The 20,154-nt window shown below is 49.2% G+C and overlaps 2 protein-coding genes across 2 annotated transcripts in view; both read left to right on the plus strand.

Annotated features, from left to right (window-relative positions):
- RRN3 (RRN3 homolog, RNA polymerase I transcription factor) overlaps nucleotides 1–2,271 on the plus strand; it is a 29,113-nt gene extending 26,842 nt beyond the window's left edge. Inside the window, exon 18 of the mRNA XM_069570180.1 lies at nucleotides 272–2,271. Within this exon, the coding sequence (XP_069426281.1) occupies nucleotides 272–433 (162 nt within the window). The 3' untranslated portion in view covers nucleotides 434–2,271. The remainder of the gene's footprint in view (nucleotides 1–271) is intronic.
- Nucleotides 2,272–4,915: 2,644 nt separating this feature from the next.
- NTAN1 (N-terminal asparagine amidase) lies at nucleotides 4,916–20,043 on the plus strand. The gene is made up of 10 exons (XM_069570183.1): nucleotides 4,916–5,178; nucleotides 12,040–12,142; nucleotides 12,219–12,284; nucleotides 12,555–12,663; nucleotides 14,400–14,473; nucleotides 15,650–15,703; nucleotides 16,241–16,294; nucleotides 17,512–17,609; nucleotides 19,192–19,305; nucleotides 19,694–20,043. The coding sequence occupies exons 1-10, from the start codon at nucleotides 5,098–5,100 to the stop codon at nucleotides 19,871–19,873; spliced, it is 933 nt and encodes a 310-aa protein (XP_069426284.1). The 5' UTR covers nucleotides 4,916–5,097; the 3' UTR covers nucleotides 19,874–20,043.
- Nucleotides 20,044–20,154: the final 111 nt, after the last annotated feature.

Here is a 20,154-nt window from a genome sequence, read left to right on the forward strand (position 1 = left end):
TATCAATATGATGTTACCTGTCCTCCTTGAACTTAAAATCTGTTTAAAAAAAAATCAGATTTTAAAGAGATGTTCACAATGTGTCATGAGCAATTGTGTGAGTGGTTTGTAACAAAGAAGTATGCATCAGAGGAAGCCTTCAAAATGAAGATTTTTTTTTTTCTTCACTTTTTTTTTCCTCCAGAAGTAGCACATTCCTGAGGAAAGGAATTCTTAAAAGCATTTCAAACTGCTGCTTGCAATCTTGTTTGTAATCTCTGTTTTTGTGCAGGAGGTGGTAGAAGATGAGGAAGACGATTTTTTGAAAGGTGAAGTTGGAATTACACCGAGCTCCTTTGACGCACATTTCCGCAGCCCTTCAAGTAGTGTGGGCTCCCCACCTGTCTCATACCTGCCGGACCAGTCCCCCCTGGTCACAAGGATTTGTGACTGAGGCTGACACTCCTCCCGTAGGGCCCTTCAGTACTGGGTTCCATCCTGTTTGAGTGTTTCTTTGAACTTGAGCGAGTACATGCTTCAGGCATCTTACTTTCAAGTTAGACTTACTCTGGTATCTGAACAGATGTGGTTGAGTTTTTTGTTTTCTTCCTTTTTTTTTTTTTCCTGTTTTGTTCCTGTAGAGACTAAAGGAAAAGACAGAGTACCATGTGCAATATTTTATAGTGGAGTTGGTGATAAATGTTGAAAGCTTGGCTCATACTTACAAGAGTTTGTTGACATGATATCTTTTCACTGAAAAGTCCTCTAGGACACTCTTTAAAATCTTCAGAATGAGTTTAACTATTTTGGATACACTGTGTACCCTCTGCCTGATTGCATTTGTGTTCTGGAGTTTCAGTGGGGTGCAGGGAACATAGGAGGACAGATGAGGGAGGCGGCCAGGGCTGGTCCTGGATGCTGCAGGTTGGAGCTGGCACTAAAGGAGATCTCCAAGGACTTCAGAAACCAATAGACGCGTGGAGGGAGAGAGAGAGGATTTAGAGAAGCAGAATCAGACAGATCATACATTTGTGAGTGTAAAAATGGGTTTAAGAGGAAAAAGGGAGATCTGGGTTAATGTAATTCACATTGACTAAAAGAGGGGTTGAACTTTTATAAAACACAGTATTTTATCTTGAGGCTCCCAAGAGTGCAGTTAGAACTGGAACTACTTGTTCGTAGTGGAATGTTATGTTGGTAACGAAGAATTCCTTTGTCCAAAAGTGGGGGAAGAGAGGGGATTTTAGGTTATTTGGTGGAATGGTTTTGCTAGCAACAAGAGGCCAGGGTTACAACGCAGTCCCTGTCTACTGGCTGTTCATTGTATCATGAATTCCAGCTCACTGAAATCCTCCTCTCTTGAGTCTCTTTTTGTATTTTTATAACCAAACACTGAGAGAGAGGAGTCTAAACAACATTGCTGTATAACAGACTTATGCAAGCGCTGCTAGAGTCATTTTGAAGCTCCTGCATATTTTAGCTTCATTTGTTATCTGTGTACTTTTTTGTTATTTGTGAAAATGGACATCTTTAAATATATTTATTTTTCTGTCACTTTTCCTATTCTTTATTTAAAGTTAAGCGATATTTTCTTGATCACAAATATTTTGTAATGAAATACTTTTCTCTTTCCTAGGGCTTTGTATGCTCTTGTATATTACATTGATGGCAATGTAGAATTTGGAGCTTCAGTCTGTAAATACGTTTTTGAAAAACAAATTTTTATTGTTTTAAAAAATTTTGGATATTGGTGATTTTCTTTTGGTGACTTGGTGGAAGGTCCTTTGAGAGCCTTTAGGTTCTCTTTTTAACTGCAGACAAAACGATGGGATTTTTGTATAGTGCATAAAATGAGTGATTGAAAATGTGTCTATAGAAATTAATGGTGAGTGGAGTCTCTGTGAGTTGGGGAATAGCTTTAATGTAGAAGGATATATACATAGAAGTCTAAAATTTCAAAGGAGTTGGAAAAAAAATCTATTGTGAGGATAAAACAGTGACGTGGTTAACTTGGAATTTTTGTTCTTACACTCTCTGAGCTCCACTTTGAAAATAAAAGTGGAAATTAATAACTACTTGTGAGGATTTGATGAACGTTCACGTAAAGTCGGTTGTTTCACCACCTTGGGTAAAGGGAGATACCCCGATAAAGAGGCTTGTCACACTAACGTTCTTTTGATTTCTGTGTTTTTTCCTCCTGAATTGACCTACTGTATTAAAGCACCATTTTGCAATAGAAAACTGAAATTGAGACTTTACTAAACTGAGACTTTATTAAAGAGGCAAAAATAATTGTCAGTGTGTTTGCAAGTTGTTGTTTAGTCACTAAGTTGTGTCTGACTTTTGCAACCCCATGGACTATAGCCCACCAGGCTTCTCTGTCCATGAGGTTTCCCAGGCAAGAATACTGGAGTGGATTGCCATTTCCTTCTGGAGGGGATCATCCCAACCCAGGGATCAAACCCATGTTTTCTGCATTGGCAGGCGGATTCTTTACCACTGGGGCACCAGGGAAGGCCAGGTTGCAAGTACTCAGAAATAGTTGCATATTGGTGATGAGGATCACTTCCAGGTGCGTCTAGAGGGCATCCCACCCAACTGGTCCAAGGAGAACAAACACTTCCAGAAAGTTACAGGGTTTTAAGGAACATCTGTGGAAAAAAAAAAAAGTGTTTAATCTTTGGAATTATGTGAAAACAGGATTTTTCTATCCCTCGTACTCAAAAGCAGGCTTTCAATGGAGTAGGAGTCCCAGGGTCCATCATTTTGTCTGCCAGCTATGGGTGGGCCTTCTTTAATGAGAAGTGGCTAATTCTTACAGATGTGAAAGGACTTATAAAGTGTCGAGGGTGTCAGACCTGTCTTCTTTCTGAGGTGTGACCCTGAGCAAGTTACCTAGTCTTTCTGAGCTCCACTTTGAAAATAAAAGTGGAAATTACTAATAACTACTTCATGGTTGTGAGGATTTGATGAATGTTCATGTAAAGTCAGTTGTTTCACCACCTTGGGAGAAAGTTATGCAGGAAGCATGGAAAAGTCTTTTCAAGGGGAAGATAACTTCCATTCCTCCCATGTTTACCTATTTGGTACCAACTTAAACTCAACTGGAGGAGAAGGGTCTGAAGGCTCTGCCTGCCAGGCAGTGCTTACTGCAGCATCCTAGAGACAGTCTAATAATTTTTGCTTTGTGTGAAGTGCGTCCCCCTTGATCATCTCACCGTTATGACTTTTCTAAAATTGTTTTGTTCATTGTGGAGTCGGATCTATTTGAATAGTATTGGCTCCAGGGTGAGAAGCCTCACACCAGCGTACCTGTCCTCAGTAGGGTCTGTAGGGCATTTTGCTGATCTTTACTCCCAGGGTTCTTAGCCCATCTCTTCAGTTCAGGTCAGTTCAGTTGCTCAGTCGTGTCCGACTCTTTGCAACCCCATGAATCGCAGCACGCCAGGCCTCCCTGTCCATCACCAACTCCCGGAGTTCACTCAGACTCACGTCCATCGAGTCAGTGATGCCATCCAGCCATCTCATCCTCGGTCGTCCCCTTCTCCTCCTGCCCCCAATCCCTCCCAGCATCAGAGTCTTTTCCAATGAGTCAACTCTTTGCATGAGGTGGCCAAAGTACTGGAGCTTCAGCTTTAGCATCATTCCTTCCAAGAAATCCCAGGGTTGATCTCCTTCAGAATGGACTGGTTGGATCTCCTTTCAGTCCAAGGGAATCTCAAGAGTCTTCTCCAACCCCACAGTTCAAAAGCATCTTTGGCGCTCAGCCTTCTTCACAGTCCAACTCTCACATCCATACATGACCACAGGAAAAACCATAGCCTTGACTAGACGGACCTTAGTCGGCAAAGTAATGTCTCTGCTTTTGAATATACTATCTAGGTTGGTCATAACTTTTCTTCCAAGGAGTAAGCGTCTTAATTTCATGGCTGCAGTCACCATCTGCAGTGATTTTTGAGCCCAGAAAATAAAGTCTGACACTTTCCCCTGTTTCCCCATCTATTTCCCATGAAATGATGGGACTGGATGCAGCCCATCTCTTAGTGCCTATTTAATGTCAAGCATCAAGCATTATTGCGCCTACTTGTGTCCTAAGTCTCTTCAGTCACATCTGACTCTACAGACCCTATGGACTGTAGCCCACCAGGCTCTCTGTCCATTGAATTCTCCAGGCAGGAGTCATGGAGTGGGTTGCTCTTTCCTCCTCCAGGAGGTCTTCCCAACCCAGGGATCGAACTCGCAGCTTTTTAGTCTCCTGTGTTAGCAGGCAGGGTCTTTTACCACCTGCGCCGCCTGGGAAGCCATGATCTGAAAGAGATCATTATTAGCGATCTCTAAATGTGTGGGACTAGCAAACTTCAGGGTCCATTTTTTCATCTATAAACAGTTTATGTTAATCATTAAATACAGCCCTTTGAAGCAACACGCAGGTTTGCAGACTTTCTCTAGTTCACTATGATGAACTTAGGCGACCTCAGTGCCCAAACTCAGGCCAGGTTGGCTGAATTGTGAGCCTGGCTGCCGCTGCTGCTGCTGCTAAGTTGCTTCAGTCGTGTCCGACTCTGTGCGACCCCATAGATGGCAGCCCACCAGGCTCCCCCGTCCCTGGGATTCTCCAGGCAAGAACAGTGGAGTGGGTTGCCATTTCCTTCTCCAACGCGTGAAAGTGAAGTCGCTCAGTCGTGTCCGACTCTTAGCGACCCCATGGAGTGTAGCCTACCAGGCTCCTCCGTCCTTGGGATTTTCCAGACAAGAGTACTGGAGTGGGGTGTCATTGCCTTTTCCTTGTGAGCCTGGAGCTGAGCGCAAAGGCCCTCTGGAGAAGCGCGGCTCCTCCCCATCCTGCGTGTCTTTCCACGTTTTCAGGACTACATTTCCCAGCGCCCCTTGCGGAGGAGGGGGCTCCCTCCGGTTTGTACTACGTTTCCCATGGGGCCCTGCGACCCCGCTCTAGGTTTCCTTAGCCTCTGGGGACTGCGCCTCCGTCGGACTCCATTTCCCGGAGGCACGCGCGGCGCGGCGGGCCGGGGCGGGGCTGCCCGAGGCTGGGGGCGGAGGGCGGCCCCGGGGTGGGGAGGCCGCTGCCTCCCTGGGCCTGCCCGGGCGGCCGCCTCCGCGATGCCGCTGCTCGTGGACGGGCGGCGAGTGCGGCTGCCGCAGTCCGCCGGGGACCTGGTCCGAGCCCACCCGCTTCTGGAGGTGAGCAGGGCCCGGGCGGGGGGCTACGAGGCGGGCCCGAGGGAACCCGCAGGCGGGCCAGAGCCGTCCTCAGCCTGCCGCCGCCGGCACCGCCAGCTCTCCCCGGAGTCAGGCTCGAAACTTGGCGCAGCTGAGGTGCTGTCGGCACATCCGGAGCGCGGGCTTGAGGCGTCTGTGGGGCTTTTACCTTCTTTGGACCTTACAGGGCATCTGCGGAGGCCCCCCTCTTTTTCCAGAGGAGGGGGCGGGGGCCCAGAGAGGTTAGGTGACTTGCCCAAGGTGGCCCAGCACCGCGGCTGGAGGACACGCCGGGACCCCCTCTCACATATAGGGCGGTCCCAGCCCCCCAGTCCGGATTTTGACCCGTTTAGGCGAATCTGGGCAGCGCCCTGGGTCGCTCCCTCGCCGGCCATCCCCACCCGCGGTGAGTGTACCACCCTCCTGGGGGTTTCAGGAAGCTGGAGGCTGTTCCGGGTGTGGGCAGGGGCATCCCGGCGGGTCCCCTGGGCTTCTAGCCCCGCGGTGTGGGGCTCCCGGGTATTTTTAGACGGAAGGAAGGGCCCTCGGTGTTTTCGCCCCGCTGGGCTGTGTTGAGGACCACACCCTATGGAAGGTTTTTTTGTTTTGTTTCCTGCTTTTGTCCTTAGATAGACCTCTGAACCCTTATTCCATGCATAAGCAGAGACTGTTTGGAAAACGGTTTTTACTGTAAAAAGAAAAAAAAATCGGAACCAAACCTCCCACTTGTCTCAGATCCAGTTCAACCCATTTCATGGATTTAAGAGATGCCCGCTGAGCCCCTCATGTGCCTTCATTATGGCCTTTGCCTCTTTCCTCACAGTCAGGGTATGTATGGGGTGGGGATGGTTTTTATGTTTTTTAGCCGCAGAGTGGCTCAAACACCATTAACTGTTAATTAAGTTTCGTACAGGGGAGAATGCCCCTTTTCACTCGGCAAAGTGAAGCTCAGGAATCTGGCCAAGTCTGTGGGCTTAGGAAAGATATTCTTGAGGTTTCTTCTGTACCAGTTGGGCGGTGTGTAATGATCTTGTCCAGCAGGCTTGTTTTATTTTCCCTTGATCTCCGCCTCCCCTTGCGAGAACTTAAGCTTCCTGAAGGCAGAGTATGCATCTTCCCTTTGTATCCTCAGAGCCTAGGGCAGACCCTGGCCATGAATCTGTGCTTTGTAAATATGTGTTACACAAACAAGTGAGCAGAATGACCCCCGAAAGATGAGGCGATGTTACTGACAAGGGAAGAGGGGACAACTCTGTGATTCTCAACTTACATTTCGAGAAAGCCGTAGTAATATCAGCCAGCACGTACTGGGCGCCCAGCGGACACTAGTCATCGTGTTAAGCGCTTTCCTTCCTTGTGCTGTGTCACTTAACTGCTGAAGTTGGGACTGGGGCTCAAAGGGGAAGAAGTTGCAGCTGCCTGAAGAACTTAGTGACACTCTATTTTTATGTCTGTGAGAAAGTTTCTATGAAAAAGTTAGTCCAAGGCAGCACCCTAAGTGTGGAGAGAAGGGGAATGAGGTGGGATACCAGGAACCTCTAGAAGGGAGGTTTGGCCTCTGGGGAGACTCGGCCTAGAAAGGCTGTGGAGTGGGGACCAGTTTGCCTTACAGGAGTGTGGCTGGGGTGGGCGGCCGCTTCCACATGCGGCGGCCTAAGGGGAGAAGGGAGGCATTCTCACTGGGCCAACTGGTCTCTGCCCCCCGGCCCCTGGGAAGGGCAGGAGGGGCTCCGAGGGCAGGTGAACTGACTGGTTTCCCTGGCACAGAGGGCAGGAGGGCAGAATGGGAGGCAAGCCGGGAGAGGTCAGTCATACGTAGGTTGCAGAGGTTTAGATGGGTCGTTCAGCTGACACACAGTGTAGAGAAATGAAAGGTTTAATTATTATTTGTTTAATAGCAAGTAGTATCCCCTTGGTAAGAAAACAGAAGTCTCAAAAAGAAGAAAAAGGAATCTGTGACCACAACCATGCTTCACACTTTGGTGACTATCCTTACAGAGGCTTTTCTTTGTATATGACGTACTTTTTTACATGATAGCATACTGTATGTTCTGTTCTATAAGGTGTCTTTTTTCCTGTGACAGTATGCAGTAGCAGCAGTTACTAGCCCGTCTATAGCTATGTTTAGCGTAGGATAATAACAACAGCAACAACAGTAATAGCAGTGCTGTGGAGCTCGCCAAGCATCCCAGCCCTAGGAGGCAGGTACTAATACTGTTCCCGTTTTACAGCCGGGGACTCTGAGGCACGGAGGGTGGAGTAAGTTGCCCAAGGTTTTGCATGCTGCGCGAGGTGAACCCTGGCGGGTTGGCCTTTGCCTCTGGAGCAGCGCTGCTCAGTACCGTAGCCATTGGCCACAGGTGGCAGTTTACATTTAGTTAAAATTCATGGGAAATAGCAACCCACTCCAGTGTTCTTGCCTGGAGAATCCCAGGGACGGGGGAGCCTGGTGGCCTGTTGTCTCTGGGGTCACACAGAGTCGGACACGACTGAAGCGACTTAGCAACAAAATTCGATAAAATTAAAAAATCAGCTCCTCAGTCACACTGCGCTTCCCAAGTGGCTCAGTGGTTAAAGAATCCACCTGCAGTGCAGGAGACGCAGGAGATGCGGGTTCTGTTGTGGGGTCGGGAAGATCCCCTGGAGGAGGGCAGGGCAACCCACTCCAGTATCCTTGCCTGGAGAATCCCGTGGACCGAGGAGCCTGGCGGGCTACAGTCCATGGGGTCGCAAAGAGTCAGACACAACTGAAGCATCGTGAGCACACACACAGTCACACTACCCATGTTTCTGGTGCTCGACAGTCATGAGTGACAGCGGCTACAAGATGAGGCAGCAGGTGCAGATGCCGCCGTCCCCGCAGAGAGCACCCTCGGATGGTGCGGTCCAGAGCCTCCGCTCTTATCCAGCCTCTGGATGCTCAGAATCCGGTCCCGCAGCATCTTAAGACTTAACGGTCCCATGGAATTCCACATAATGTAGTTCCTGCTTTTAAGCATGCGAGACATTTCTGCTCCTTCCCCTTTAGGAACATTCACAGAGCTGAATCTTTATAAATCCCTGTAATTATCCCATTGAAGGGCTTTTTGAGCACAAAAACCCTGTAACAGAACCAGTGTTTTGAAGCAAGGATGCAGGCAGCCATCCCAAGGATAGAGTGGGTATGGGAGACCTCGGGGTCAGGACCGGGGAGCAGAGGTGGGGAGTAGGGACAGCCACTCCCCGCAGGCCTGCTCCCAGTTAATCCTCCCACACCCTAAGCAGTGGCCTCGTTTCCCAGAGGACGGGATGAAGCACAGGGGCTCAGGCTCTGCCCAGGTCACTCACTCCAGGAGTGAGTGGGGGGCGCCCCCTGCCCCCCTGCATTGTCATGCCTTGTACCTCTCGCTGGGGGCACGAGTTGCAGGAATTGAGGCGAGAGGCGCATGGGCTTCAGTGGAAGAATTCTCCCACACAGAAGGCCCCGGGCCCTGTTCTCGGCCAGAGTGCCATCATGCTCCCATTTCTTGGGCTTCCCAGGTGGCTCAGCAGTAAAGGAGCCACCTGCCAATGCAGGAGACGCAGGTTCGATCCCTGGCTCAGGAAGATCCCCTGGAGGAGGAAATGGCAGCCCACTGCAGTAATCTTTCCTGGGAACTCCCATGGACAGAGAAGCCTGGTGGGCTACAGGCCATGGGGTCACAAAGAGGGTCAGACACGACCGAGAGACTACACGGCTACAACAGCAGGTGTGAGGGAAGACGGGACGGCGATGGGGTAGGGCCCTGTGAGGGGAAGAAGGCTCAGTCCCAAGGGCTGGGCCGGGCGGTGCTTTCACACTTGCTTTCCCGTTTTTGAAGGAAGAAAGACGGAGTCTGGCAGAGGGGTGAGGGGGACTTAGTTGTCCTCTGGGGTTGCACCCCAGCGATGGGTGAACCCAGGGACAGTCAGCTACAGCCACGGGCCGCGTTCTGTTGGTGGATGACCCACCAGCCCAGAGTGGTTTCTACAGTTTTAAACGATGAGGGGAAAGAAAAGAATGCTTCCTGAAATGTGAAATATGAAGTCACTTCGTGACACATGAAGTCTCATGAAATTCAGTGTTCATTGTCACCCATAAATATTTTCTGGGGACACGGCCATTTGTCACGTGTCCTCTGTTGATTTCACACCGAGGAGCTGAAACTGCACGGTCTGCTAAGCCCCAAATATTTACCGTCTGGCCCTTTTCTGAAACAAGTGCACTGACCCTGGGGATAAGAGGACAGTGCCCTCAGATAGGAATTGAGAAATCAGGATGAGCAGTAGCAAGAGAGACTGAGGGGAAAGGTTTTGGGGGTGTGTGTGGGGTGTGTGTATGTGTGAATCTGAGCGTTCAGAACATTAAAAAAAACCTGGGCTGCTTTTATTTCAGAGTTTATATAGTAGGGCTGTGTGTTTTTGCTTAGAGGAGAACTTGAGCTAATCTTCCTTTCCTTTTTGAAAGTGACAGACCCACATTGCTGTTTTCCCTTTCAGGCCGTCCTCTCTCCCGATCAGCGCGCTTCTGTTTCTCTGGGAAACAGTAGGCACTGTAGATCAGAGACGTTGTGATTTGGGGTTCTTAGGTAAACAAGTGATAATTCATTTCTCAGAAATAAGCTTTGCTTTTGGGTGGTGACCCAGTTGTGAAAAGGAGCGGTAAAAATTTGTCTTGACTCCTCCCTCCCTCTCCCCGAAACAACCAAAGGAGGTGAGTATTAAAGGAATGATAAAAAAAAGAAATTCTGCGTTCTCCTTTATCTTGCCTTGAATTGAGGTGAGAAGTGGTATAGAAAGGAAGAGCGCTCACTGCTCTGAGGTGTGAGTTTTTGCACCATCGGCTGCATTTCTTTCTCTTTGACTCCAGGCCTCGGATCGCACACTGTGCTTCATTCAGTCCTTGTTGCTTTCTTTTTAGAAAAATATTGTAACTTGAAGTCTAGTTAATTTGCGACGTGTTCATTTCCGCTGTATAGCAGTGATTCCGTTTTACGTATTTATGTTCTTTCTCATATTCCTTTCCATTATCATTTATTACAGGACACTGACTGGTTCCCTGCGCCGCATACAGTTAGGGCCTTGTTGTTTGTCCATTCTGTGTGTGACAGTTTGCATCTGCTGATCCCCAATTCAATTCCTTTCTGAAGTGGTTCCTCGCTATTTCTCACTGTAGTTCCTCACTGTAACTGCTGCCTTGCTTCTAATCAGTGGAAGTTTATTAGAAGAGAACTTTTTATAACTCATCGAATGGATTGTCATGTTCTCTTCTATCTCTTGTATTTTGTCTGGTAAGCCAGCACTAACTGAAATTAGCCCCAGCTGTGAGGAATGGCCAGCAGCCAGTGTAAGTCTATAAAAATGTTCTCTGGTCTAGACAAGTACCTACACGCTCTGTGTTTGCACACGTGGTTAGGAAATTGTTTATTGAGGAGTTTACTGGTTGTAAGTAAGAAGGAAATTAGGATACATTTTAGTGATGCATCAATTTGACATTTTTGAAAAAAAATTTAATTCTCATTAAAGAATTAATTGGGCTTCCCTGGTGGCTCAGACAGTAAAGAATCTGCCTGCAATGCAGGCGATCCAGGTTTGATCTCTGGGTCAGGAAGACTCCCTGGAGAAGGGAATGGCAACCCACTCCAGTATTTTTGCCTGGGAAATCCCATGGACAGAGGAGCCTGGTGGGCTACATTCTGGGATTGCAAAGTCAGACACAACTGAGCGACTGGGCAAAGAGTTAACTGGCCACCTGAGTTTTCCCCGCTCCAGATTTACTACAGAAGAATTTATACAGACACTCAGTGGACACCTAATGTTACCCTACCTTTTTGTTAATTTGCTTAGTTATGAGTTCTGTTTGGTTCTCTGCTGTAGCCTTTTTTTTTCTTTTGGGCCACGCCATGTGGCATGTGGAGTCTTAGTTCCCTAACCAGGGATCCAACCCCTGCCCCCAGCATGGGATGCTCAGCGTCTTAACACTGGACTACCAGGGAAGTCCCCTGGTTTTCTACTTTAATAGCATAATTACCTCACAGGGCATTTGGAGAATAGAGGAACGGCAGCTGGGACAGTTAAATGGCGTGCGTTGGCCTTGTTCCAACACCGTCATGGTTATATCGGTGGCTTTCCGTCCAGTATTTCCCCTACATGTAGCAACGTTTTCAGCATTGTCGCACTAATAGCATATTCACAGCTTAGATTTCTTTTCCCACCCTTGTGTCTTGCTCTTCAGCTTTCCATTTCTCAAAGCTCCTTTCCCGTGGTCTTCATTGTTTGCGACTGTGGGGTTAATGGCTGTGAGCCGGTTCTGCATAATTTGCTTACCTTTTCGGTTGTCGTCCCCAGCTTCGTGCCGCTCCCAGTAACAGGGATAAGCGCACTGGCATTTGGGGTTATTCCTATAGTACAGGTTTCCAGAGGGGGGATTACTAGGTTGGGGCATAGGGAAGGCTTGGACCCATCCTCATTTTTAAAGAAAGTGAAGAAGGGCTGTAATTTCTGAACCACTCACTCCACTAGTCTATCTGATCTGATTCTCTTTATAATTGCAAAGAATTGTAGAAAAGGATCTTTGCATCTTATTTCATAGGTTTTAGAATGTTGTTCTCTAGGGTGAAAAAAACCCAGAACTTCCTTGCTTTCTTCACTGTTCCACATGGTAGTGTTTTTATTTATCCCACTGCGTTTTTATTTTAGCCTTTCTGTCAGGTAATACACACACCTCAGACCTCACGAGGGTCTGTTTCCACCTAGGGCGCACTTTGGCTCTCTCCATCTATCTATCTAGTTACTCAATCCTCACTAATTTCCATCACTATTTTATTTTTTTTTTTAATTAAACAGGAAAGAGCCAGACTTCTCAGAGGTCAGTCTGTTCAACAAGTGGGACCCCAGGGCCTTCTGTATGTTCAGCAAAGAGAGCTTGCAGTGACCTCCCCAAAGGATGGTAGGTTAGGAACCAGTGAATTGGGCCTTCTCCCCAAAGGCTAGTGGATATTTTATTTTATTTCTTTTTTAAACAGGCTCCATCTCCATTCTGGGTTCTGATGATGCCACCACTTGTCACATTGTGGTCCTGAGGCACACAGGTATGACGAGGGACATGCAGGAAACTGTTCCTTACCTGGACCATGGGCGTCTCAATTTGCGTTTCCTGGCTCCGCTCACCTCTCCTCCGTCTGCATGGCCCCTCCCCGAGGCCCTGGTCAGATGGGTTGGCTGGGCAGCCCAGACGTCTCTGTTTTTCCTTCTTGCAGGCCGTTCAAAGATGAAGTGGTCCGAATGGACAGGCGTAGACCTGGGCTGCGCCCCGAGTTCTCATCGGGAATAACACGAGTCGTTTCACCCTTGTTCTTCAGGTAATGGGGCTACCTGCTTGACGCACTGTGACGGAAGTGACACCAAAGCTGAGGTCCCCTTGATCGTGAACGCCATAAAATCCTTTTCCGACCACACTCAATGTGGAAGGTGAGCGCCCCGCTCCTGCGTTGCGTCATGTGGGGAACGTGGCCCCGTCGTGTAGAGGAAGCTGCTGGGGTGCCCGCCCTCGCCTCAGCAGCTGCTCAGGGCAGAGTGGGCGACGGGACTCGGGGCCGGTCCCGGAAGGAGGGTCTGCTTTGAACCTGCAGTTGTGTTCTCAGTGGCGCTTTCTTGGCCTCTGTGTGTCCGCCGATGCCTTGTGGCACCCCAGCAGTGGAATCTCTCCCTTTCTTCAGGAGGTGTTTGTTGAGTGTTTCCTGTGAACTGGAACTGCTCATAGGTGCCAGGGGCCTCGCAGTGAATGGAGGAGACAAAACCCTGCCCCCAGGGCTCACAGTCCATGGGGAGGAGACGCCAGCAAAGCAGGATGTTAAGTAGTGGACGGGCTGCGAGGAAAAGGAAGGTGGGAACGAAGGGGGTCAGTGTTGCAGACTGTGAGCAAGAGCTGGCGCCCCGCCTGGGCGCCCAGCACAGCGCCCGCCTGCTCACCAGTGACAGACTGCTTCCCACGTGCGGCCCCCAGGGTGGGCCCTCAGGAGCCACGTGGCTACTTAAGGGAGCCGCGGCCCCAGCCCGGCTATCTGGCTGGTGCTCACTGTCGCCTCCCCTTTCTCTCTCATCGCCGGGCCTGGCAGGCATGGCTCTCATCTGAAGTCTGGGGCAGCAGTTCACTGGAATGAACTAGTCTAGTCATACACACGTTCTCCCGATCCCAGGGATTTAAGGAAGGCCTCCTCGCTGTCGCAGTTTCCCTAGTGGAACACAGATCTGTGTTTAAGTTTAACTCTCCCCTTGCCGGGTCTGTGATCGGCTGGGCTGGCCTCAACCTTGTGTCCTGTCAGACGCTGAGCCCGGCAGTGTATATAGCTGGACTAGGCTCCAGGCCCAGGACCATGGTTCTCAGCACATGGTTGTGAGAGAGAGGATTCGAGGCCACCAGATGCTTCACGCTGAGCTGCTGACGTGGAAGATTCTGGGGCCTTCCTCAGGAGGGTTCTGTCTGTTGAGGGGAGTGTGAAAGGTGGCTGCACTCTCTTGAGCTCGGGTCCCCAGGTCGTCACAGGCCAAGGACTGGAGTTAGCAGAGAAGTGAGCTTGGGAAATGCAGGGTTAACAGAGTTGATGTGGGTTTTCCAGCTGTAGGTTTTCCGGGAGCTGTACTGTGCTGCTGTGCTCTGCTGTGTGCCTGGTGGCTGCCCTGGGGGCGGGCGAGGCCGCCCAAGCTTATTGAACCCCGAAAATGCTTTTCTGTCTCATGCGGCCAGTGCTCAGGGGGACGCACTGAGGAAAAAGCTGCTGCCATAGACAAGCATGTGCGTCAGACGCTGAACCAGTTTCCTTATCTGTAAAACGAAGATGAGACCCCTGTCTCTCCAAGACGCTGGCCTCCTGGTGGCGGGGTTGCCCCCACGCAGGGCCCGGTCAGTCTCGTCCCTCCCCGACCCTGCACTAGGCCGAGACTTTTAAGAGGTTTCTGAAGCGTCCCGCTCAGGGCGGGTGAGTAGTGTGATGTAATCGTTATCTTCCAGACCAGCCTTTCTTTCTTTTGCCTCCCGGTGGCATCATGTTTGAGACACAGTGCCCCTGGGCCCCCGGGCAGAGCCCCAGTGTGTGTGCCATGGCGTGAACAGGGCCAGGAACCAGGAGCTGAGGCTCAGGGCAGACCCAGGCCTGCCAGGCTGAGCCGTCCCGCCTCTGAGCACCCACTCTCCTCTCTTTGGCCAGGCTGGAAGTACACCTCATGGGAGGCTTCAATGACGACAGGCAGTTGTCACAGAAACTGACTCATCAGCTCCTTAGTAAGTTCACTTTTCCCCTCAAATCTGATAAAAATGTGTACCTATTTTTGCTTAGATGAAAATCTCAATTAGTACAGAACCTACGAGGGGCGCACCTGCTGGGAGCCACCCAAACTGCTCAGCTTGAAATCTTCCATAAACACTGGAGAGCAAAGAGCTAAATGTTTAGAGCTCACGCGATGGGGACATAGTTTGCCTTCAAAACAGCAGGTGATGCCTCACAGTAAGCCTGTGAATTGTGTGGGGGAAAAAACACCACCCTCCTGCAGAAATGTTCTTGTTAATGTGCAGAAAGTTAAAATAACCCTGATCATACTATTTTTTCTTGGTTAAATTAGCAAATACTACCATGAGAAAAAACAATATTCTGTGATTAACCATGAAGCAGCGAGGTGGGCATACTTCCACCCTGCAGTACTTTGGTGGAACCTAAACCTGGAAAGCCTTTTGGCATCATGGTCCATCACAGACCCAGCAATTTCTCTTTTGAGAATCTTTTCTAAGAAAATTAATCTGAAGTGTGCATAGAGATTTACACCTGAAGGTGGGCAAAAGATTATCTACAGCAGGAAATCTACTGTCCACCAGTAGAGGCATAGTTATACGTACCATTAAAAGATATTTAACGAAGAGGTTTGCACTGCATGGGAAAATAGCATGTACAAACAATAACATGTACAGACAGGCAGTACCTGCACGGTGTCTGAGCTCAGCTGTGCACGGACAAACACAGCAGGAAGTACACTGGTAAGTGCTAGGATTATCGGCAGGAAAAGCCCATTCGCTTACACCTTCAAAAGCCACAGACTCCTTATACTCTTCTATACTTTCCAAATGTTTCATAACAGTCAGATTTTATGACCCATCAGGAAAAAAGCGTTCTTTAGGGAAAGATTAAAATCTTATGACTGTTTGTCCCACCAGCCTCTCAGAATAGGGAGAAGAAAGGAAAGTCTCCGTGGGAGTTTTCTCTGGGCCCAATGCTGGGCACGTGTCTGACCCTTGGCAGGCAGGGTGCTGGGCATCCGCTCAGGGGTATCCGCCTCTGATGGACAGGCCGGGCTGTGGTCTAAGGGTGGTGGATCCCACCCTCCATCCCCCCTCTTGACTTGTTCAGCGTATGCTCTGCTGCTTAAGGGAACTTTTTTGACATGAGCTTTAAAATTCTCGCTGTAGGTGAATTTGACAGACAAGAAGATGACATTCATCTGGTGACGTTGTGTGTGACAGGTGAGCTCCGCCACTCCTCCCAGAGCGAAGCTGCAGCTTTGGGGGATGTTTCGCCCACGCCCTGAAGGCAGGACCCTGCGTCTGTGCCTCAGTTGTAGATGGCACCACGTGTCGTTGGATTGCTGCCCTCTTCTGGCTTTCCCCATATCTGCTGGCATGGCCGTCCCTGCCCTCCCTCATCCAGATCCCGTGCAGCCTCCACTGAGATCCTGACCCCCCACCCCGAGGGCTCTCCTCTGAGGGATTCTCAGCAGCCTCTTCCGTTTTCTAGGAAGGGTTGGGGCCGGTCCCACGAGGAGCTGCCGCCACGTGTGTGGGTGACCGGAGACTCAGACTCTGGAGGGGCAGTTTGTTCCAATAACCTGACTGCCCCGGGCTTGGCTGGGAAACAGGACACGGGCCCTTTCATGTTCTGATCCCCCCCTTTGCAGGCGGGGGCCTCCTTCTTGGCCTCTGTTTATAGAAAATGAAAGCAATTATTTAGTATTTCTTTAAAATTAGATCTTAAAATTCCTTTTTTTTTTTTTAATGTGTTAGAATTAAATGACCGGGAAGAAAATGAAAGCCACTTTCCAATAATTTACGGCATTGGTGAGTAGCATGCTGGGCGGAGGGTCTGTGACCTCACACTGATTAAAGGCAGATTCTGCAGCTGGTGGGCCCGCAGCTGTCAGTGTGGCAGAGCCCTGGGCCCTGGTCCTGACTCCTCTGGATCTGCTGGGCGAGCCTGGGCAAGGAGCTTACCTTCTCTGACCTTATATCTACGGGAGAAACAATGTCCAGGTCCTAGACTATGAAGGGAAACAGGTAGTGAATAGAAAGCCTGGGCCTCGCCGGGTTAGAGGACAGCTCGATGTCAGTGGGCTCTGCTCCCCCAAGAGGCCCCTCTGCTTTTCTCTAGCCAGAACTCTGGGGGCTGAAATGGGGCGATTTGAATCTTCTTATACTCAGGGAACTAATTAAGGTTTTGATGGAGAACAAAGAGCCTACAAAGCAAAGTGAAACCATCAGGCTAAAGATGGTTAGCCTGAAAGAAAGCCAGAGTGTCCCTTCCTCCTGTGACAGCCCCTGGGACTCCTGAGGCTTTAACAGGCTGGGACTGGCTGTCTTTATTTATTTACTTTAAGTATTTATTTGGGTGCATTGGGCTTAGTTGTGGCACGTAGGATTTTTTCTTGTGGTGCCTGGGCTTCTCTCTAGTTGAGGCACCTGAGCTCAGTAGTTCAGGTGAGGGCTTAACTGCCCTGCTGCATGTGGGATCTTGGTTCCCTGACTAAGGATTGAACCTGAGTCTCCTGCATTGGAAGGCAGATTTTGAACCACTGTACCACCAGGGAAGTCCTGAGACTGGCTGTCTCTACAGGGGGCTTCTGCCATATCCCTAACATTTGGTTTATTTGGCAGGGTGTTCACTGCTTTATTCTCTATCCTTTGTATGTAAGAAACAGTCATAACCAACACACACCACCAGCCCTGGCGCCGATCCCAGGCCACGTCCGCAGCCGTGTCTTGTCAAGGCTTGTCTTCTTTGTCACAGGGCTGAGCAGGGAGGCCTTGCCACGGGCTGCCTGAAGAGATGGCGCGTCTCCCGGGTGGGGGCGGTCCTTGGTCTGGAACCAGGTCTTACTGGGTCCAGCTCGGGCCTCAGCACTTCTCAGTGAGATGACTGGCCAAAGCATTGCATTCTCCCTTCCCAGCAAGGGAGAGACTACCAACGTAACTTTGCTCAGTCCTATCACGGGCAATGGTATGAGTGTGAGACTTACCAGCTCCTTTTGCCAATTGGAGTTGTCCTGTCGTCCTCACAGCTGTCAACATCAAAACTGCGGAAATCTACAGAGCCTCCTTCCAAGACCGAGGTCCGGAGGAAGAGCTGCGGGCCGCCCGAGCTTTAACAGGAGGACCAGTGAGTCTGACAGCATCTTGTCTTAACAGGGTGAAGGGAAAGGGGAAGGGGTGGGTGCATCAAACCAAAGCCTTGAGCTTTATCCACTTTGGAAATGAAGTTTCTGACAGCTTCTGGAAAGCTGCCCATGATCAGGAACCACCATACACTCATAGCACGTAGAGAAGAAAGAATGTTTTAGGTTAGAAGCGCAAGACCCCAGTTCTGTGCCCTGAAGATGTTGGGGATATATGTGACTCTCCCTGCATCCAGATCCAAACAAAATGAACCCCTCGTACTTTGTAAGAGCTTTACCAGTGAAGTTACTGCAAAGAAAGGAGAGCTAAGTGGGGAGAAGAGGCTTTTCTTTTCTCTACTGCAGGTCATGCTGTCCCCAGACAAGGTCACTGGAAAGCAGTTTGCTGGGATGAATTGATGACCCCAAAGAATAATCAGATCAGTTTAAAAGTCTGATTGCCTTTGGGTCTTTTTAGTTAACTAACACCTTCATTTTAAAAGTTGGGAAAAAAAACAAGACTGACATGCTGTTTGAGGAACGAGTGAAAAAATCCTTTAAAAACGCATAACGTGAAAAAAACAGAAATCGCATCAGAGCAACCAAAAGAAGTCTGCTTGCTTAGGAAAAGCTTTAATTTTCACTGGAAACGTCTGGACCCAGTGGTCTGTTCTGCCAACCCTTTGACATTGTTAGGTTTCCTTTCTCAGTCTCTCAGGGAGCAGAACAGTCTTGATTTAGCTAAGATTCAGAACATATTTGGAGAAAGCAATGGCACCCCACTCCAGTACTCTTGCCTGGAAAGTCCCATGGACGGAGGAGCCTGGTGGGCTACAGTCCATGGGGTCGCTAAAAGTCGGAGACGACTGAGCGACTTCACTTTGACTTTTCACTTTCATGCATTGGAGAAGGAAATGGCAACCCACTCCAGTGTTCTTGCCTGGAGAATCCCAGGGACGGGGGAGCCTGGTGGGCTGCCGTCGATGGGGTCGCAGAGTCGGACACGACTGACGTGACTTAGCAGCAGCAGCAGGACATAGTCTCAGTAACCAAAATTGAACATTGCTGGTTAAGCTGGAAACTACCACTGGCAACATTTGAGAATTCAAGGAATTGATCATTTGGCAAATTTTTATGAGTTGGCTTTTCCCTTCTCTTGAGGAGGCAACAGGCATGTGTGGCTTTAATCTCCAAGATGACTTAGGGGTGTGAACAAAGAGGCAGCGAGGGGCATGACCTTGGGTCAGACACATGGGGTCTGCAGCCCAGCCCTGACACTTACAGACACATGACTTTGGCAGCAGGCCCATCTCTGAGCCTCAGGTCTCCAACCAAAATGGAAAAAACACCACCTTCCTGCAGGACTGTTGTCAGAACTAAACAAAATGATGTCTGTTGCCCACCAAGTGCAGTACTAGACTGGTGGGAAGTAGTTAAGCGGCAGCTTTTTGCAGTGAGACCAAACTTGAAAGAAGCTTCTCTACCAGATAAATGCCTCAAGTTCAAGACGACAGGGGAGCTTGCAGTAAAGGCAGCATTTCTGCTGATAACACTCCTTAAATTCTGCCCGAAATGTTCTTTTTTTAGATGATTAGCATTTACGATGCAAAGACAGAGCAACTTCGTATAGGACCGTATTCCTGGACGCCATTTCCCCATGTGGATTTCTGGTTGCAGCAAGATGATAAGCAGATACTAGAGGTGAGCATCTACAGGCTGGGCACCTCTCTGGCCCCTGGTTTCCTCATCTATCGAAGAAGAGAGTGTAGACGAGACCATAGCAGCTTTCCCTTCGGTGTCTGTGGAGGGCACCATTCGCAGACCCTGCTGAGCTGCTCCTAATGTTAGTTGGGGGTGAGTGGATCCTGGGTAGATGTCTACGCAGCAGAGCAACAGGCAGCCATCTGCTTTGTTCTTGTTAACCCAGCACACCTGTTTCTTATGTAACTTTACAAATTATATATATTTATACAGTGATCTGAGAACAGCCTGATGAATGTGTAAGGAGCACAGAGACACTCTTGACAGCTTTATCAAAGTAGGGAACAGAGCCGGTTCTCCTCTCACACCCCAAATCTTGTTTTTCCAGAACCTTTCCACGTCACCTCTGGCTGAGCCCCCCCACTTTGTTGAACATATCAGATCTACCTTGATGTTTTTAAAGAAACACCCTTCTCCAGCTAACACACTGTTTCCTGGGAACAAGGCTCTACTCTACAAAAAAAATGAAGATGGCTTATGGGAAAAGATCTCTTCCCCAGGAAGCTAAAAATAGGAATTACCAAAGAAAGCACCTCTCTGACACAGCAGAAGACCCCTGACGGGGGCAGGGAAGAGTGTGAACTTGGAATCTTCCTCCATTCAGTCTGAGGTCTCTCTCCTTACTCCTTACCTGTTTTTCAGATGACTTTAAAATAAAATCTTATTTTGGCAAAGGCATTTATTTAGGTTTTCTTCTTGGTTAGTATTAAGAGGCCAGAGGAGAAGCTGGCTTTCTCACTATTCTATAAGCAGCTATTTCAGATACTTGGGTAAGTCTGGGTAAGTCTT

This window comes from Ovis canadensis, chromosome 24 (genome assembly GCF_042477335.2).
Source record: "Ovis canadensis isolate MfBH-ARS-UI-01 breed Bighorn chromosome 24, ARS-UI_OviCan_v2, whole genome shotgun sequence".
Taxonomy (NCBI): Eukaryota; Metazoa; Chordata; class Mammalia; order Artiodactyla; family Bovidae; genus Ovis; species Ovis canadensis.